The following is a 19,821-nucleotide window of genomic DNA, read 5'->3' on the forward strand; positions in this document are numbered from 1 at the left end:
CTTTTTGCGGATACAGACTAACATGGCTGCTACTCTGAACCCTAGGGGAGTGTCTCTTTTGCAGGACGAATACAGGACATTGATTTAAAACATTACTGCGGGAGTGATACGAAGCAGCACTAAGCGGGGGGTGGGGGGGGATGGATTTTTTTTTAGGGCCCTGGGGGCCTGCACCCAGGTGTCCACCCTTGTTGCAATGAGATTGCATCAGCTCCTCACGCGCATTGCCGGCAGAGCGAGTGGGCAAAATTCTGCTTCTGCCTTCCACAGACGAGCCCAGCTCCCAAAATGTGGAGATGCCGGGGATTGAACCCGGGGCCTCATACATGCAAAGCATGCGCTCTACCACTGAGCTACATCCCCTTCCTGGTAACAACTTTGTAAGCAGGAGCTACATGGATGCACCCGGCTGCTCTCATTGGGCACAAGCTGTAGTAAGCAGGTTCCAGTATATCACAGCTTGTGGGGAAGAATTTTTCAAGTGTATCCTCGTTAGTATAGTGGTAAGTATCCCCGCCTGTCACGCGGGAGACCGGGGTTCGATTCCCCGACGGGGAGGCTGCAATGTTTTTTGTTTCCTTCCTCTTGTTTCAAAGGGAATTTTGGCTTTGAGGATGGGGAGGACAAACCCTTCATGAAACCTATCAGCATTGATACAAGCCAGTCCTAGCACAGAAACCATCTTGGGCCAAGCAACCTGCTTTGAAGTTAATGGAGTAATAAACTGGGGGGGGGGGCAGAATGCACTTCTCTATTCACACCCCACATGCTATTGTAATAATCTTTTTACAAAATATGCCTTGTGAGGTATCGTTTGAAAACTAATAACTCAATGGTCAATAATGTCATGATGAAATGTGTGTTGCGACATTATATGTAGAGTTACGAACATAAGCTGAAATTGTGACTGACGCGTGTGTACCAGACAGGTCCGGGGAGTGGGTAAACCTGTTTCTGAAAGACAAAGAACAAGCTGACAACATTAGCCAGGTGTCATCAAAGCTGATGGACAATTACCTCTCAAGTGGCCATTCTTTGGCAAGGAACGGGGCAGGACCAAACAGATCTGCCTCTTAGCAAACAACAGCACGGAACCTCTTTCACCACCAGACCCCTTGATTCCAACCTCCCAATGGAAATGAACTTTCTCCGTGGGTAGCCCTCAGGAAAATGCATTTCAAAGCATGACTTAACTATAAAAGTGAGGGGCAAAACCACCCCAAGTTAATCCCTTCCTATCCATCTCTTTCCATTTCACCTAAGAAGACAAAAGAAGCAGCTATTGGACTTTGGGCAAGATCCTGATCTGAAATTTGGTCAGCCCTGATGCTGGAAGCATGTGGTAAGAATTTTATCTTGAACCAAGTCTAGCTTGTAACATTTTATTTCTCATGTAACCATTTCTGACTTTAACGCCTTATATTTGTAGTCACTTAAAACCTGTCTCCTGGTAGTTAAATAAGCCTGTTTTGTTCTTTCATCAAAACTGTGAACTATGTGGGTAATTCCATTTAGGGTGGCACACTGGTGTATGTTGATCCCCTTAGAGGGGCAATGGACCTAATATATCTGGACTGCCCAGGAGAGGGATGGAAAGTGCAGAACACATGTGTTTTGGGGAAACTTCGAGACTGGGAGTGTTTTGGGGTCACCTCACAAATAGTAACCAAGGCTGTTGCAAGACAGCCTGGTTGGTGGGACAGGCTGCTGGAGTCAGAGTGGCTAGACCAGGGCTGTGGCTATACACAGACACTCAGGGTGTGACCTGCATGCTGTTTGTGATTGGCCCAGGTGGGAGCTACAGCAGCAAAGCATTGTGAGGCAGCCCAGATGGCAGGGCAATGGTGACACAACCCCTCACTGGTCTGGATTGCACCCCACAATGTCAGAGGGGGATGGCTGCTCTGCTCTCTGACTGATTAAAATCTTGTAAAAGTTCACAGTTTTGGAGCACTGTAAGGATGCACTGTCTGCGGCAGACCAACCCTGCTTAATCCCCGGGGACAAGGGAACCACCACACTAGTTCTGTGTGCACTGTAGTGTGTGTGTGTGTATACTCTCCCCACAATTCTGTTTACCTATGTCAAATATCCCACAACACTTTGCAAAGCTGAAGTCAGCATTGGCATTTGAAAATAGGAAGCCAGTTAAGCCAAGATACACAAATGGTGATTCCTAGCGGAGGTCGGGCTGTTCCTCTCCCCCCAACTGGTTTGGAACGTAGTGTCCAAAACAGAGATGAGATAAGAAAATCAGAACAATACAATAAGTTAAGGAAGTATTACAAATTGGTTGGTGTAAAGAGTTTTGTAACTTATAACATCACCCTATAAATTCTACTAGATGAAACACATATCTTTGAAACAGACCTTCTGTGTAAGGGGAACATGCTGCGAGACAAGAATTGCTTCCCGGAAGGAGGGTATGTATGTCTCCTTTTCATAGTGGATTGCTTTGGCTAAATTTGGATATTTGGTCTCTTGAACGTTTTTCAGCATGAACCCGAATGTCGTCAAACAATTAGCTACACCTTTTGTTAGTAGGATACATGCATGGGAAGAAAAGCAGTGAAGGGGTCAGGTTTTGGGCCATGATACATATGTGGAGAGTGGGCCCAAGGTTGCCTTGGAAATCCTAACTGCGTTTCCTCATTGTTGTGTATTTAGTCTCTCACTACCAGCGCCAGATTAACATGGCTGTTCATTGTTCAGAAAAGAAAAGCAACAGAGTATTTTTCTGTATGTGGCTAAATAAACACACCTTTGCAGGGCCGGCGGGGGGGGGGCGGGGCAAGTGGGGCAATTTGCCCCGGGCCCCGCCGGGGCCCCCATGAGAATACAGTTTTCTATAGTCTTGCAACTTTTTTTGACGGAAGGGCCAGTGGAGTAGCCAGGGGAAGCAAACAGGGGGAGCGATCACAAAAAAGGTGTCACCCGGTGGCGCTTTTACTGACAGGGCTGTGCTCCACGTTTTCAGCGGCACTTCGGCGGAGGGTCCTTCAGTGCAGCCGAACACACCCGGAGTGAGTGAAGGACCCGCCGCCGAAGACCCGGAGCGTCGCCGGGTGAGTAAACATTAAAAAGGCGCGTAATTAATTAATTAAAGGGCACCCGAAATTGCTTTGCCCCAGGCCCCCTGAATCCTCTGGGCAGCCCGGCACAGTTGACGAGGGTAAGAGGATTGCAAGATCCTGATTGGGGCTGAACACCTGCACCACTGTTTAGGCCTGACCTGGTTCAAATTGGAGAAAGTCTGGGAGTTTTGCCATTGACTTAAATGGGAGCAGGAGGGGTCTGCTGATGTCAGTGGGAGTTGCCTGTGCCCAGTACCTCTCAGAATCAAAGCAAATTTTCACATTCTAGGGCTCAGGCTAGAACACATGAAACACTGGAAGCTGCAAGCATCAGAAAAACATTGAGGGCCTTTTTGGGTGCTATTTTAAGAGTAGGAGGATTCAGGTACCTGTGCAAGAGGGACATGGGCAGGGTTGCAAGGATGCAAATCATATACACAGTAACCTGCATTCAGCAAGTGCTAAAATTGGCAAGGAAAACTATGCTAACCAGCTCTGTTTCCTCTTGTTCACAGCTTCCTTATTTCTTAACGATTTTTGTTTAAAAATATAACAGAGCTGCAGGCCTCACTGAAGCTTATGCATGTGCTATGCTTCAAGTGTTAAACCGAAAGCATTTTTCAGTTATTTGAACACACACGTACAATAACTGGATGCTTCCATTAAGTGTAAAAAACACACTTTTCATGCTCAGACAAGTTGAACATGACCAAACTCTTTGAAGATGAGTTTGCTCCTGTCCTTCAAAAACTCCTGAACACCCACTTGTTTCAGCTATACCACTACACCACTAGCTACATTCAATCCTGCAGGCCATTCATGTTAGGAACATCTATTAAAAACCGTAGGCACTCTCTGCATGAGAATGTACGGTATCAGGCCCTTTGTTCTCTATTGCAAAAGTATCTTAAGTGATCTAGTCTTTCTCTATGAGTCTGGATTTATTGAATGGCACAGCTAACCCACAGTACAGGTCCATGTTCACGTCCAGCCTAATTATTATTTATTATTAATAATAACTTTAAACAATTACTCCTCTGTATATACACAAAATACTCCTTTGGACAGAAAACAAGAATTTCATCCACAACAACAGGTTTCAGAGTAGCAGCCGTGTTAGTCCGTATCTGCAAAAAGAAAAGGAGGACTTGTGGCACCTTAGAGACTAACCAATTTATCTGAGCGTAAGCTTTCATGAAATAACATTATTTAGCAAATGTATGAACATGTCAAAGCAGGAGGATGTAATAAAATTGGCTCATCATCCATAAATATACAATCTCTGGCCCAACGCATGCTATAATATTTCATCAGTTAATATATTGTTTGTCATCTGATTACCTATGCCTTGTGTAACCGTCTCATTAGTGGCAATAATTAGAACAAGCAGAACATGGAACATTGGGTTCCTCATTAAAATGCCAACCTCTGCTGACTATTAAACATCACCCTGAAGTTACAAGGTGAGGTCATTATTTATGAAGATGAAGTACTAGCTTCTTTGAACAAAGTTCCCCAGAGAACAACAATCATTAATGTTAAACAAGGTCTGCAACATGAGACCCTAATGCTGAAAAGACCAAGGGCTTGTCTAAACTACAAAAATAGTCAACATAACTTATTTTGGCATACAGGTGCCATGCAGTAATTACATCACTTGTGCATGTCTACATTTTGCTCCTTGTGTCAGCAGTGTGCGTCCTCACCAGGTGCACTTGTATCAATTGTACTGTCAGTGTAGGGCATTGTGGGAAGGCTCCTGAAAGCTAGTAACAGTCGACATAAGCAACACAGTGTCTACACTTTGACACTGCATTGTCCTAACTACACTGAGCTTGCCTCTACACCACTCATGGAGATGGAGTTGGAGTTATTAAATTGGCGTAGCTGGGCAGTTACATCGGGAGGAGCGAAGTGTATGTCTACACTTACTGTGGATCGATGCTGCGGCGATCGATCCTTCAGGGGGTCGATTTAGTGGGTCTCTTGAAGACCGCAGATCACTCTCCCGTTGACTCCAGGAATCCACAAGAACGAGAAGCATAAGGTAAGTCGACGGGAGAGTTTCTCCCATTGATCCAGCGTGGTGTAGACACCACAATTAGTCGTCCTAAGGTATGTCGACTCCAGTTATGTAATTCACGTAGATGGAGTTGCGTAACTTAGGTTGATTTAGCTCCGTAGTGTAGACCAGGCCTAATTAGACTTCCATAGTTAAGTCGATGTAAGCTGCCTTTAATTATTAATAATTATTATTATTGAATTAATATTGGCCCTGTCCTTCACACCTGGCATCTTACTTGCTTTTTTACTGTATAAAGGAAAGAGCACTTAAAAATGGGTTTCAAGAATGAGATTGGAGTTGCTGCTGGAGTGAGGCGGGTGGTTGACCCTACAAAATATGAGAAACAAACCAAAAAATCCTGCTATGCATTATGAACTGCTTCTCTGCAGCAGGGTGGTGTTCACATTCAGCCACAATTCTCCTTACCTGCCGAAATAGCTCAGTTGGGAGAGCGTTAGACTGAAGATCTAAAGGTCCCTGGTTCGATCCCGGGTTTCGGCAGATAGTTTTCCCCTTTTGAGGAGGAAGGGTGGGGGGTAAGGGCCGCCCAGGCAGGTTGCCAAGCGGGGAGAGGGGGCTCGCTGGAACTGCGTAGCCCCCTGGGAGCTAACCCCAACAGGGCGTTTTGGGGGGAGCGGGGGTGATTGTTGCTTTTGTGGCGGTACTGGCTGGGCTGCAGCTGTGTGAGCCTGTTGCCTAACGAACCTCCGGCAGCAAACAGGGCTGCCCAAGCCGCACCTGGGGGCTTCCGGAAGTGGGGGCTTCGAGTACCCGCTTTGGGACAACCCCTCTCAGCTTCTCCTCGTTAGTATAGTGGTAAGTATCCCCGCCTGTCACGCGGGAGACCGGGGTTCGATTCCCCGACGGGGAGGCTGTTCTACCTTTTGATATTCCCGCGCTGCGCGAGCCTTTGGCACTCTGTGGGGGGGGAAGAGCCGGGCAAGAGCAAGCCCCCCCCCACTGCTGACGTCTGGCGAATGGGGGGGGGGGGGCTCAGCCCGCCTCCGTCGGCAGCCGCACAACGGACCCACGCGGCCTTGAGCCGCGCGCCTGTCTCGCAAAACGCCACAGACCCCCCCCAAGCGCTGCCGCGGGGCGGGCCGCCTCGTCCCGGCTGCTGCCGGTGCCTCGACGGGCTGCCTCGAGCTCCGTACTGCCCGCCCGCTCCGAGCCTCGCCCCCCCCTCCCCTCCCCCCCGGGGCTGCTGCGCGCCGCCGTGCCCGCCCATTACTCTCGATCCCCCGGCCCCTCCTGCTCTCGGTGGATTTATTTCAATGCGCCCCACACAGGGGCAGCGCAGCCCCATTGCACGCCCCCCCGGGGGCACTGCGGGTCGGTCTGCGCCCTGCATCGTAGCCCCGCCCCCCCCCTCCGCGCGCCCTTTTCTGTGGCGTGGAGAGCGGGGCCGTTGAAGGAACGAGCGGAGCGGCGAGGCATTTGGGGCGCGCGGGCGCGCGGGCGGCAGGTGTTTGCAGCGCGGAAAGGATTCGTCCTGGCCTGGTGAAACCATCGTCCCCGGGCGAGAGTCTATCCCCGTCTCTGAGCAGCCACCCGCCAGGCAGGGGATGTAGCTCAGTGGTAGAGCGCATGCTTTGCATGTATGAGGCCCCGGGTTCAATCCCCGGCATCTCCAACGTTTTCCTCACCCACCTTCATTTTGTACCAGCAGCCCGTGGCAAAGGGGACAACATCTCAAACGAGCTCTCCAACCTGGAGACGCCATACAAAGATCAGACAGGGGGTCTACATGGCACCCCTTCCCCTCTCTACAGAGGAAAAAGGACTGCAAGCGGTCTAAAATCCTACCTGCCTCATGGGGCCACCCCTAACTCACCCAGCAATATCGTCGCTCTCCAGCGACACGCTCAGCCCGGCAGAAGAGTCTGTCCTGTCTCGGGGACTCTCTTTCTGCCCCGCCACCCCCCCCCAACATGATACAATTCTGCGGTGGTCTGGAAGCCTACGTTCGCCGTCCACGTGCATCCAACGAAGCGGGTAGTCGCCCACAAAAGCTTATGCTCCCGTACGTCCGTTAGTCGATAAGGTGCCGCAGGACTCTTTGCTACTCTTTTTGGTGCTCCAGACCAGCATGAATATCTAAACTGAAAAAGCAATAAAATGATGTTTCTAGCAACATGGTAAGAATAGGTCTTATGTGCTATTTATTGTTATTCTTCATTATTGTATTGAACTAAAAGTGCTTTACAGACAAGCCTGAAGACAAGTTTCCTGCGGTAAATGGTTTACAATCTTAGTACCAACTCAGGAAAGCATCCCAAAGTACACATTTAAGTGCTTTTCTGAATCAGGGTTTAAGGTCTCAGGCCTGCAATCTGAGCCTCTCGCACAAGCCTCTGCACCAGTGGGGCACCCCATAGATCTAAGTGCAGGAGTCAGCCTTCAGGGGGAAATTCACCCATAGTGCCAGGCACTAGGCCAGGGGTGGGCAAACTGCGGGCCGGAGCCGTTTTAAGCTGGCCCACAAGCTCCCACTGGGGAGCAGGGTCTGGGGCTTACCCTGCTCCGGCGCTCCAGCGGGGGCGTCAGGTGAGGGGCTGCACCATATGGCTCGACCCCGCTCCGGTGCTGCAGCCGGGGCGCCGGGTTGGGGGCCGCTCTGGCACTCCAGCCAGGGCACTGGGTCAGGGGCCACACCACACGGCTCCCGGAAGCAGTCGCATGGCCCTGCTCTGGCGCTAGCGGAGTCAGGGGCCGCTCCACACGTAGGAGCTGACGAAGGGACATGCCACTGCTTCCAGGAGCCACTTAAGGGTAAGCGCCAGTCAGAGCCTGCACCCCTGAGCCTCTCCCCACACCCCAACCCCCTGCCCCAGCCCCCATCCTCCTCCCGCTCTCCAAACCCCTCGATCCCAGGACAGAGTACCCTCCTGCACCCCAAAACTCTCAACCCCAGCCCCACCCCAGAGCCCGCATCCCCAGCCAGAACCTGAACCCCTTCCCCCACCCCTGCCCCAGCCCTGATCCCCCTCCCACCCTCCAAACCAGGACCAGCTCCAGGCACCAGCAAACCAAGCATGTGCTTGGGCTGGCACAATTCCAGGAGCGGCATTCTGGATGGGTTTTTTTGTTGTTTTTTGCTTCGGCAGTTGCACGCTTGGAGGTTCTTTTTCTTTTCTGTTTTTTTCTTTGCTTTGGCAGTTGCGCTCTTGGAGGGTTTTTTGTTTTTTTTTTTTTGCTTGGGGCGGCAAAAAAACGAGAGCCGGCCCTGCTCCAAACCCCTCAGTCCCAGCCCAGAGCACCCTCCTACACCCCAAACTCCTCATCCCCAGCCCCACCCCAGAGTTTGCACTGCCAACCAGCGCCCTCACCCCACCCCCCGGGCCTCCACCCCAATTTTGTGAGCATTCATGATCCGCCACACAATTTCTATTCCCTGATGTGGCCCTCAGGCCAAAAAGTTTGCCCACCCCTGCACTAGACCCTACACCACAATGTAGATAGATGGCACATAGGGCATGAAAATTAGGCAGGTATCCATGTCTATCTAATCATGCTGTGAAACTCCATCTTGTAGCAAAATGGGTTGTTCTTCAGTTTTTAGATTTGATCATTTTCAAATCAGTCCTGCCAAAATGCACAGCCGATAACTCGCAGAATAAGCCTAACATCCCTGCCTGTTTTCAGACTAGGGTGATTCACCTTCTACAGCTGAGCTTCTGTTCAAGTCTTTTATTTTTCTATAATTAAAAATGCACACAATGCAACCTCTTCCCTACAATTCCAACCCTACTTTGATCAGAAACTAAGGGACCTTTGCTTCAACTAAGCCAACTCAATGTTTGGACTGTTTTTTTTTAAACCTATTATTATATTATTGAGTAAATGTTAATACAGAAGGAGCTTACAACCCACTTACAGGCTGAAATAAATCCTCAAAGAGAAACCCCGCCCCCTCCTTCTGTAAATTCTATGGGTGTCATGTCTGACCCAATCAGGTAGCTGTTGCTGGGTTTCAGCTCTTTTTCAATTGGTTTTCAGCACTCCTTGTTCTGTGTGTGAACGCTTAGGCAGCTGTATCTTTTGGATACATACAAAGGAAGGATTTTGTAGGTGGAATGAACTAAATACCGTCTGAATGAATCACGCAAACAAAGCCTATTTTGTTATGGCCTTGTTGCAGCGCTGGACACTTTGACTGAATGGCTCACAAGGCTCACTTTGGGGAACTCCAGACAAACTCTTCTGTGGATGAGTCATTACAAAACCTAATTTTATCATACTAATTTCCCCTCACTGTTACTCACACCTTCTCGTCAACTGTTTGAAATGCGCCACCCTCATTACCACTACAAATGTGATTTTTTCTCCCGTGGTATTCTACTGTTAATTGAATTGTCTTGTTAGACTGACCCCCCCACCTGGTAAGGTAACTCCCATCTCTTCATGTACTATGTATAAATATACCTGCTACTGTATTGTCCACTCCATGCATCTGATGAAGTGGGTTCTAGCCCATGAAAGCTTATGCCCAAATAAATGTATAAGTCTCTAAAGTGCCACAAGGACTCCTCATTGTTTTTGCTAATACAGATTAATACGGCTACCATTCTGAAACCATTCTTCCACCTTGTCTTCCTCACATTTCCAAGGCTTTGATCTTCCTCCCTACATGTCAGTCACCATCTGCCATTCTGCTGCTCCTACTCTGCTTTGTGTTTCAGGCCCCCTTTGACCTCAGGGTCTGGATCCCAGAGGAAAAAGAATAGAAGTATTATCAGATGAAACTAGAATGCACGATGCTTCAGGTTTATTTTATTTTATTTTTTCTGCCCTTTTTTCCACATTAATTTTCATGTAGAGATTTGCAATGAACCATACACACAGAAGAAAACACACAGCTGACACAATGAGACACACAGCCCCAACTCACAATCTAGGGTGACCAGATGTCCCGATTTCATAGGGACAGTCCCGATTTTTGGGTCTTTTTCTTATATAGGCTCCTGTTACCCCCCACCCCCATTCCGATTTTTCACATTTGATGTCTGGTCACCCTATCACAATCACACGAAGGGACGTGTCCCCCAGGTCTATTCCCTGCTCAGGGAACCAGGCTGAGGTGAGACCCCATTCTAGGCAGGCGAAACTCCAGTCCGGGTTTTACTCCACGCTCCATCTTCCGTTCCTTGGCCCTTGCCATCATCAGGTCATATCACACACTGAGCGGCCGGCTGATTCCTCCACACTGCCGACCGGAACTCGCCCCGCCCCCATGCTGGGTGCACGCGCCAATATGCAGTGAGACGAGATAGTCCCCGGCGGAGGGATCTCAGCTAGGGGCGGAAGAGACTATATAAGGACCGCGCCAGCGTCGTTACGCAGTTACATCTCCGTGACCCCTCAGTGACTGTTTTTTTGTTGTCTGCCTGGAACGCCGTCCCTGCGGTGAGTGGGGAACGGGCCTGGCTAGCTGTTGGGCTTCCGTGGGGGGCGAGTCCGACCTGAGGGAAAAGAGGGTCCGAAGCTGTGCGGAGAGCCCAGCCCGGTGGCTACGTTTACGGAGGGCGGCGGGGGGGGGTAAATGGACCGGGCTGTCGCGGATATTGTGGGGGGAGGGGTTAGTGTCGATCGTGAGGCGCCTGGCGATGAGCTGCGGGGAGCGGGCGGGGCGCGGAGGCAGCTCTCTGCGCTCACCGGCGTGTAGGGAGGCGGCTGTGCCGCAGCGGAGCGGGGGGGACCTACGGATCGCGGCCTGAGGGAACCGGCTCGCTGCGCTAGGACGGGCGAATGGCGGTTCTCTGGTTGAAGGGGGGACTAGAGTCGGGCCGGCGCTAAAATGGCGGTCTGGGCGCGCGGGAGGCCCCGCCCCTGCATGGCCGCGGGCTGCCCCCTGCCTCTGACGCCCGCCTGCCGGGGGGCGGGGTTAGGGACCGGCTCCTGGGCCCGCCTGAGCGGACCTGCCGGCGCGGGTGTTTGGCACGGACTGGCCCATTGCATTGGGCGCGGCTGGCCAGTCGTGCTGACGTAGTGGCCCTGGGGTACTGGTGTTATCTCAGTGTGACACAACTCACGGGAGTGGGCCCTGGAGTGAGCTTTGGAGGTGGAAGTAGCCTACATGGGGGGTGGGGGGGAGGACACAAGGTGTGTACTGGTGTCAAAAGCTCTCTACGCTGCTTGATGATTCAGCGAAAGGGTAAATCCATACTTTTCTGATTTCTTGTGATGTAACGTTAGTACTTTGGAGTACGAAAAGGCTTATATACTTCATAACTTCTATTTTTGTACAGAAAATGCAGATCTTTGTGAAAACCTTGACGGGCAAAACCATCACCCTAGAAGTGGAGCCCAGTGACACCATTGAGAATGTCAAGGCCAAAATCCAAGACAAAGAAGGCATTCCTCCAGATCAGCAGAGGTTGATCTTTGCCGGAAAGCAGCTGGAAGATGGGCGCACCCTGTCCGACTACAACATCCAGAAAGAATCCACCCTGCACTTGGTCCTGCGCCTGAGAGGTGGTATGCAGATCTTTGTGAAAACCTTGACTGGCAAAACCATCACCCTAGAGGTGGAGCCCAGTGACACCATTGAGAATGTCAAGGCCAAAATCCAAGACAAAGAAGGCATTCCTCCAGATCAGCAGAGGTTGATCTTTGCCGGAAAGCAGCTGGAAGATGGGCGCACCCTGTCCGACTACAACATCCAGAAAGAATCCACCCTGCACTTGGTCCTGCGCCTGAGAGGTGGTATGCAGATCTTTGTGAAAACCTTGACTGGCAAAACCATCACCCTAGAAGTGGAGCCCAGTGACACCATTGAGAATGTCAAGGCCAAAATCCAAGACAAAGAAGGCATTCCTCCAGATCAGCAGAGGTTGATCTTTGCCGGAAAGCAGCTGGAAGATGGGCGCACCCTGTCCGACTACAACATCCAGAAAGAATCCACCCTGCACTTGGTCCTGCGCCTGAGAGGTGGTATGCAGATCTTTGTGAAAACCTTGACGGGCAAAACCATCACCCTAGAGGTGGAGCCCAGTGACACCATTGAGAATGTCAAGGCCAAAATCCAAGACAAAGAAGGCATTCCTCCAGATCAGCAGAGGTTGATCTTTGCCGGAAAGCAGTTGGAAGATGGGCGCACCCTGTCCGACTACAACATCCAGAAAGAATCCACCCTGCACTTGGTCCTGCGCCTGAGAGGTGGTATGCAGATCTTTGTGAAAACCTTGACTGGCAAAACCATCACCCTAGAGGTGGAGCCCAGTGACACCATTGAGAATGTCAAGGCCAAAATCCAGGACAAAGAAGGCATTCCTCCAGATCAGCAGAGGTTGATCTTTGCTGGAAAGCAGCTGGAAGATGGGCGCACCCTGTCTGACTACAATATCCAGAAAGAATCCACCCTGCACTTGGTCCTGCGTTTAAGGGGCGGTAACTGAACTTGCTCCTGCTAGCATCTGAATAAAAATTTCACTGCACCTTGTTCCAATAAAGCTTGCATTCACAAGTTCTTTGTCTGTCCCTTTCTAATGTAAAGGTGCACTCATTTAGTCAGACTTGATTCAGTGACCTAGAATTATATAATGACACAGCTGGTAAATTTTATTCAATTATTCCAACTGTAAAAGCATGTCCGCTGTTGATAAAGGTGGTAAAATGGACCACTGAGTCATAAGGTACTTCTGAGATGTCTGGAATCTAGGTTCTTGTGGCTGAGCTTTATCAGTTACTAGAGTCTGACTAACCTTTAAAGGTTGCTATTGAAGAATAAAACAGCTTGTCTGTGTCTTTTTTAAAAAAAAATAAACCTAGTTAAAATTGGGTAAGGTGGTCTCACCTGACCCCTACAGCATGCTGGGAAGGAATTCATTTTAATAGCTGTAACAAGTTGGGCACATATTGTATAGAGCAGTGTGTTGCAATCCATGGGTTGCGACATGTAAGGTGCTGGGTCGCTTTGCTCTGGTCAGCACTGCCAACCTGGGCATTAAAAGTCTTGGTGTTTCGCAGCTAGGGCAGGCTAGTGCCTACCTTTTCTGACACTGCACTGTGCCCCGGAAGCAGCCAGCAGCAGTCCAGCCTTTAGGCGGGGGGGGCCGCAGGGCTGTGTGTGCTGTCCCCACCCTGAGCACTGGCTCCACACTTGGGCTAATGGGAACTTGGGGGGACGGGCAGGCAGGCACACTGGCTGTGGGTGAGAGTCACGTGGAGCTGCTTGCTTAGAGCCAGACCTGCTGCTGGACGCTTCTGGAGTGTGGCATGGTCCACAGTGCACCCCGGGCTGCACTGCTGAGCTATCAGAGGTAAGTCTGTGCCTGAGCCCCCCCCAAACCCAGAGCCTCTCCTGCATCCCAAACCTCCCAGCCCAGAGCCCTTATCCTCTCCTGAGCCCCACCAAACCCAGAGACCACTCCCACATCCTGAACCCCTTATTCTCAGCCCCACCCTGTAGTCCTGAGCCCCTCCTACAGCCCAAAACCCTCATCCCCAGCTCTGTTGGGTCACTGGCATCAACAATTTTCTTTAACTGGGTCCCCAGAAGAGAAGTTTGAAAACCGCTGGTACAGAGTACACTGTAGCTAAGGCCTCAAGTCTAGTGTAAACATCTTGCTGCTACATTTAGCAATAACCTTACAGCAATAAAAGATGAGGATGCTGGATACCTTCCCCCCCGCCAAATAATTGAAGAGAACTTGAAGTATGTTAAAATTTCGACAATGCATCTGCATTTCTAATACAGAAATGCAACACCCTGGTTTGAAATAGTGAATTAAATTGAGCAGTAGTTTTGTCTCCAGTACAGTGCTAGAAATGCTGCTGCTGAAAACCCATGGAACTAGAGTGGAATTCAAGGAGTTGGTGGTAATTAGAAACATTCTGAGGGATCCAACCTAGTCCTAAGTGATCTGTCTCGGCGTGGATGGGCTCTTCTAATTAGAGATGGAAAAACAGCAGGAGTCTCAAATGCCTCTTTCTTGAAATGCTTTGATTGTTGGTAGGACAAATTTATATGGAACATCGTGAATGTTATGGAACCCTATCTTCTGTTTGTGTAATCTACTGGTAGAGCAGAGTAATGCATTACATTAAATACACAGTTGCTTAATGAGGTTATGGTGGCTATGCTGTTTCCTGTTCCTGGTCTGTGCAGGAGTCAAGCCCTGCTGTTCAGACTGCAATCAAAAGTTCCTGAGGCCTTCAAGGAGACAGGGAAGCTGCATTGGTAGTTCAACATGTGACATTAGCTTCTGAGACAGTGCTGATGGTGTGCTAGGAGGATGCTGGAGAATTGTATATTTTGAATAAATGTGTAACTAAGGTTCTGGCCACTGGGAACAAAATTCTTGTGGGAAACTTTGGAAAAATGTTAGGCCAGGTCCTCTGGGTGAGTTCAGCCTACATAAAGTCACTATGTAATTTCAAATATTTTTTCCCAACTCCTGTCCTAGGGGAGCACATGGCGTGGGTGCCAATCTACTTCAAAGCAGTGATTTCTAATTGAGAGTACCTCTCATGTAATTCAGATTACTTGTATGATAAACTAATGTATTACAGTGCTTTGAACATAAAGCACTATTTAAAGACTAAGAATCAGGATAGATTGATTTAAATCCATTTTAATAAACTTTTCCATTTGTATTTCAATTATTTTCTAAAGGGAGGTGCATTCTCATTGCTTAATATAAATATTAGAACATGCTGATTTGAAACTAGATAGAGCCTTTACACTAGATTTTTTTTTTTTTGGTACCTGTTTTTGTTTTCTGGGAGGGAACATTTTGTATATATAAATTAAGCAACTACATAGCTTAATATTTTTGCCTTCTTAATTGTTTTCAGTATGTTAGAAAATGGTGAATGATTCATTGTTTAATTTTTCCTCATGGTTTGTGATAACTGGAATTTAAACACAAAACAGCATAACATTTATTATTGAGCAAAAGCCCTTAATACAGTACATGACTGAAGTGGCCAGCTGCACTGACATAACTCCACCTCCAGGAGAGGCGCAGCGCTTATGTTGATGTAGTTAGGATGGTGCAGTATGGGTGTAGACTATGCTACTTAAATCACCTGTTGGCTGTCTGCCTCAAATGGGGCTGACAGCTGGAGCCCTCCCTTGACCTCCAAAGCTGACAGCCCAAACTCACTCAGGTGCTGGGTTGGCAGCTTTGAGACCTGCCTGGGTGCTGACAGCCCAAGTTGTTAGCCAGAAATTAGGCTGACAGCTTGGGGGAGGCAGAGGCAGCTGTGAACCCTACATGTACAGCTGAGGCGGTCAGCCCCAGGCTCCAGCTGCCAGTGTCACACAATATCTCACTTGAGTCTGTTGAAGTGCACGTGGTGAGGATGTGCACCCCTGACAGAAGAAGCAAGTGTGGAAGTGAACCATTGCTTTAATTACTGCAGTGGCTGTCTGTTGACTTAATTTTGTAGTGTCCACCAGCCCAAAGTGTCACGTCCTGGATTTAGCCAAAGCTGGTGGTGATGTTGTCTGAGCCCCCCTTTCTGGCCTCAGGAGGTTAGACCATTGTTTAAGATCAGGCTGATGAAGGCCCAGTGGTATCATGGTGGGTTCCAGGTGACTGGGGTGGCAGCTATCCCAGTAAAGCTTTCAGCTTTTGGCCCCCTGGCTCCTTTGAATGGCCACAAAGAGACTTCAGCTTCATCCCGTGAACATTAACCTTCTGAAACACTTTTCAGTGATATCAGCTGTAAGCATTTCCTCCCATTTCTAGAATCTTTCAGCTCACTGTCATCTCAGCATGTGGTTTCACTAGGAGCCTTGAAAAAGATCACTTATAGTTTAACTTTGAACCAGTTTGCCTTCACCTTTTGCTGACTTTCATAAACAATTTTCTAGAACAGTCTGAACTGGACTTTTGTTAGGTTGGCTGATTTAGAATACAGGGCTCTGCATAACTGGACCCAATTCTATGGTCTTTATTAGGTAAAACTCCAGCTGGAACCAACCAATAGTTGTTTTGCCTCAGTATAGACTTCAAAATTGAGCCCGTAATTATTACACAGTTGATTTTTGGTCATCCCCATTCCATCTGTCTCTCCCTTCCCTATCTTCCCTCACGCTGCTGATTCCCAATCCTGGTCTCTTTCCCTGGGCTTCTCATCCAAGTTCAGTCTTGCCACTCCCTGGTTCCTTGTCCCAGAAGGCTCTACGGAGCGTGTGCAAACACATTTTTCAAATGAAAAGGAGTACTTGTGGCACCTTAGAGACTAACCAATTTATTTGAGCATAAGCTTTCATGAGCTACAGCTCACTTCATTGAATTTGGGTGGATTTCCCAAGGACAGCAAAAGGCACATCTCTGACCCAAAGGCCATCCTCATCATATATCAAGTTCCTGCTCCAAAGCATAGATGTGCTAGAGCTTCTCAAAGAAAGGGTCACTAGCATTTTTTTGGTAACGTTCCAAAACAATATATTTTTTTCCTGACTTTGTTCTTGGAAACGGCTAAACCGTTTTGACTGTAATTATATATACAATCCTGAGGCAGACACCCAGTGTGGAAAATGTCAACCTAAATGCTCAAGTTTGGGCAAACTTATAAGCAACTGAAAACAGGGCCTCTCTAATGGGAAGTGTCAGGCAACCTTAACAATAGGGAGTGCTATCAGATGGATTTAAAATTTATCTAAGAACAGTTTAAACCTTGTTCTCCCCAATGCTAACAGATAATAAATATATTAAAATGGAGATGGGCTTAAGTAGGAACATTTAGGTCAGAACTTCCAATGTGCAGCTTGGCCCTTTATAGGCAGATACTCGGCCAGCTGTGGCATTTTGACATATGGGACTACCTCTCTCCTACTAGAACAATATGCGCTTGTGTTGCACACACCTCATTTCCCCACCCTAGTGTCCCACCTAGATACCAAAGGGCGGGACCTTTTAGCAGCAGCAGAGTGTGGGGAACCCCAGTGGGCCAGCTTATATTCCATCTCAGTCCTGTGGTCTGCTGGGGATATCTGATGGCAGCTCCCACATGGAGCTGTGAGCACGGGCATGTACTTGGCGCGGTTCACCTCTGTCCCTGAAGCCTGTCCCTTCTGTGGCGTGAGGGAGACTCTGGCGCTTGCGTACCTTCAGTGCGCCAGGCTGCAGCCCCTTTTCCAGCTCCTCCAGAACCTCTTATTGAGGTTCTGGCTGCACTTTTCCCTGTACTTATTTATCTACGCACACCTGATCCGAAGCCCCATGAAGTCACGGGACCACCTCCTGGCCATGGCCAAGGTGGCCTTTTGTAACACCAGGGAGAGGAGGTTGGCAGAGGGGGGGGCCCTGCGGCTGTGGGGCTGTCTTTCGTTCTTTTATCTGCTAATGTATCAGGGCAGAGATCCTCTGGGCAGTGTCCTCTGGCTCTCTCAATGCCTTTGAGAAGCAATGGGTGCTGTCTGGGGTTCTCCGCTTGGTGTCCCCTTCTGGTTCCCTAGTTTTGGCCCTTTGACCCCCATGTCTGTTCCCATTATTGTCTTTGTTGTCCCCTGAACTTGGTTGGGTTCTGGGTTCAGTAGATCCGCCCTAGGCTGGGGCGAGCTAGTGCCTGCTCACGTCCTTGTGCTCAAAAGGACTAGAACAGCATGGGAGGTACACTCAGCAACTGTGTTTGGTGACCTTCAAGCCAGGCTCCAATGCCAATTTACATAGGTTATTTGCTGTGTATATTAAAGTGGGTACTGAGGCTCTGTATTTTCCTGGATTTGAAGGCTCATTGAGTTCCTTATTGTGTCAAGCCAGTTGCTGCAGTGTGTTAATGTATTTTTAAATATTGTACATGCAATCCTGCAGATATCATGTACCTTACACATTGAGAAATACAATATAATACCAAAAAGCATCACCTGGATCCCCTGATGTGGGTTTTTGGATAAGGACCTGTCCCCTCAGCTAATTTTGCATCTTTGCCTCATGCTGAGTGTGGGACTAGCAGCTGTGGTAGACCTCCATGCTGCCAACGCTTATGAATGTGCCAAGTAAAGTAGTTCAGAAGTTTGCAGTACAGAATGGAAAAAGCTGCATGCTTACTGTTAAGCATGTCTGTTTGCACAATTGAGGGCCTTAATGATGTCCTTACCTTTGCTTGCTTTTTGTCACCTTATTAAGACCCCTGATTTGAAATATAAGGCCTGGTACTAGTGATGTTATGATTTTAAAAAAAAACAATGATATGAATGTCAGTGCTACAGCAAGCCGCGGGCTTGACAGCTGTGAGACCCAATGCCTTTCTTTGTTCACAGAAACAACCTAGGATACGGGAAGGACAGCATTCGTGCAAGCTCATCAATTCTGCCTTGCCAGTGGGCCTCAGCTACACCCCTGGTGCTGGCAGCACCACTTCTGGCATGGGAGTTTAGTTTGCCTCCAGGGTCCATTTGCTTCCTGGCCTCTCTACTGAGAGTGAGTGCCAGCTAGTGCCAAATGACAAGGAAGTTGTGTGACCTGGACACCTACCCATCACGAACCAGGACTCGCTCAAAGCGAGAAAAATTACAAGAACTCCCAGTGCCTTATACAAGACTTCACAGATTCTCATGGGTCTCTTGGAGTGGATTGCTGGGAAAAAAAAAAACGCAGAAGCGTATTTGTCCTGGGGGTTGGGAGGGGCAAGATTAGAGAAAAGCACCTCAGGATCTTGAGGGAGGAGGCGGGGAGAGACTGGAGAAAAACTCCCCAGGATCCTGGGGGAATGGTGGGGATAGGGTTGCCAACCCTCCATGATTACCCTGGAGTCTCCAGGAATTAAAGATTAATCTTTAATTAAAGACTGTCATGTGATGAAACCTCCAGGAATAGTCCAACCAAAATTGGCCACCCTAGTTGGGGAGTTGGAGAAAAACTGCCGGGGGGCGGGGGGGGTTGGAGAGAAGCTCCCCGGGAGCTGGGGGGGGAGGGAGGGAAGGTGGAGGAACTGGAGAACAGCTCCCCAAGATCCTGGGGGAGCGGGTGGGGGAGTTGGAGAAAAGCTCCCCAGGATCTGGGGGGTGTGTGTTGGAGAGAAGCTCCCCGGGATCTGGAGGGGGGGCGGTTGGAGAGAAGCTCCCTGGGATCTTGGCGGGGGGAGGTTGCAGAAAAGCTCCCCAGGATCCTGGGGGAGGAGGTGGGGGGGGCTGGAGAAAAGCTCCCCAGGATCTTGGGGTGTGTGTGTGTGTGGGTTGGAGAGTAGCTCCCCCGGATCTCGCGGGGGGTGGGGTGGAGAAAAGCTCCCCAGGATCTTGGTGTGTGTGTGTGGCGGTGGGGTTGGAGAAAAGCTCCCCAGGATCTGGGGGGAGGGAAGGTGGGGGAAATGGAGAACAGCTCCCCAGGATCCTGGGGGAGGGGGGGGGTTGGAGAGAAGCTCCCTGGGATCTGGTGGGGGGGGAGGATTGGAGAGAAGCTCCCCAGGATCTGGGGGGAGGGGAGGTGGGGGGGTTGGAGAACAGCTCCCCAGGATCCTGGGGGAGGAGGTGGAGGGCGTTGGAGAGAAGCTCCCTGGGATCTGGGGGAGGGGGTGGGGGGGTTGGAGAGAAGCTCTCCGGGATCTGGGGGGAGGGGCGGTGGGGGGGTTGGAGAACAGCTCCCCGGGATCTTGGTGTGTGTGTGTGTGGTCGGGGGGTGTTGGAGAGACGCTCCCCGGGAGCTGGGGGGGGGGGAAGGTGGAGGAATTGGAGAACAGCTCCCCAAGATCCTGGGGGAGCGGGTGGGGGGTTGGAGAAAAGCTCCCCAG

At 49.7% G+C, this 19,821-nt stretch overlaps 1 protein-coding gene, 2 long non-coding RNA genes and 5 other non-coding genes across 8 annotated transcripts; 7 read left to right on the forward strand and 1 right to left on the reverse strand.

Moving 5' to 3' along the window:
* Nucleotides 1–291: 291 nt before the first annotated feature.
* On the reverse strand, nt 292–363 carry TRNAA-UGC. The gene has a single exon. It is a non-coding gene; the product is annotated as a tRNA-Ala (tRNA).
* Nucleotide 364: 1 nt separating this feature from the next.
* On the forward strand, nt 365–2,884 carry LOC122463034. The gene is made up of 3 exons (XR_006285992.1): nt 365–503; nt 597–1,342; nt 2,345–2,884. It is a non-coding gene; the product is annotated as an uncharacterized LOC122463034 (long non-coding RNA).
* Nucleotides 487–558, forward strand: TRNAD-GUC. Its single transcript has one exon. It is a non-coding gene; the product is annotated as a tRNA-Asp (tRNA).
* Nucleotides 2,885–5,567: 2,683 nt separating the features above from the next.
* Nucleotides 5,568–5,640, forward strand: TRNAF-GAA. The gene has a single exon. It is a non-coding gene; the product is annotated as a tRNA-Phe (tRNA).
* A 196-nt stretch (nt 5,641–5,836) lies between these two features.
* Nucleotides 5,837–7,281, forward strand: LOC119563773. The gene is made up of 2 exons (XR_005222373.1): nt 5,837–5,955; nt 6,806–7,281. It is a non-coding gene; the product is annotated as an uncharacterized LOC119563773 (long non-coding RNA).
* On the forward strand, nt 5,939–6,010 carry TRNAD-GUC. Its single transcript has one exon. It is a non-coding gene; the product is annotated as a tRNA-Asp (tRNA).
* Nucleotides 6,701–6,772, forward strand: TRNAA-UGC. The gene has a single exon. It is a non-coding gene; the product is annotated as a tRNA-Ala (tRNA).
* Nucleotides 7,282–10,388: 3,107 nt separating the features above from the next.
* On the forward strand, nt 10,389–12,604 carry UBC (ubiquitin C). The gene is made up of 2 exons (XM_027831743.2): nt 10,389–10,545; nt 11,388–12,604. The coding sequence occupies exon 2, from the start codon at nt 11,391–11,393 to the stop codon at nt 12,534–12,536; it is 1,146 nt and encodes a 381-aa protein (XP_027687544.2). The 5' UTR covers nt 10,389–10,545; nt 11,388–11,390; the 3' UTR covers nt 12,537–12,604.
* The last annotated feature ends 7,217 nt before the right edge of the window (nt 12,605–19,821 follow it).

The sequence above is a fragment of the Chelonia mydas genome, chromosome 15 (assembly GCF_015237465.2).
Source record: "Chelonia mydas isolate rCheMyd1 chromosome 15, rCheMyd1.pri.v2, whole genome shotgun sequence".
NCBI lineage: Eukaryota > Metazoa > Chordata > Testudines > Cheloniidae > Chelonia > Chelonia mydas.

Bases quoted from the DNA above. Each gene is read 5' to 3' on its own strand.
- UBC (XM_027831743.2), top strand. From the start codon at position 11,391: ATGCAGATCTTTGTGAAAACCTTGACGGGCAAAACCATCACCCTAGAA.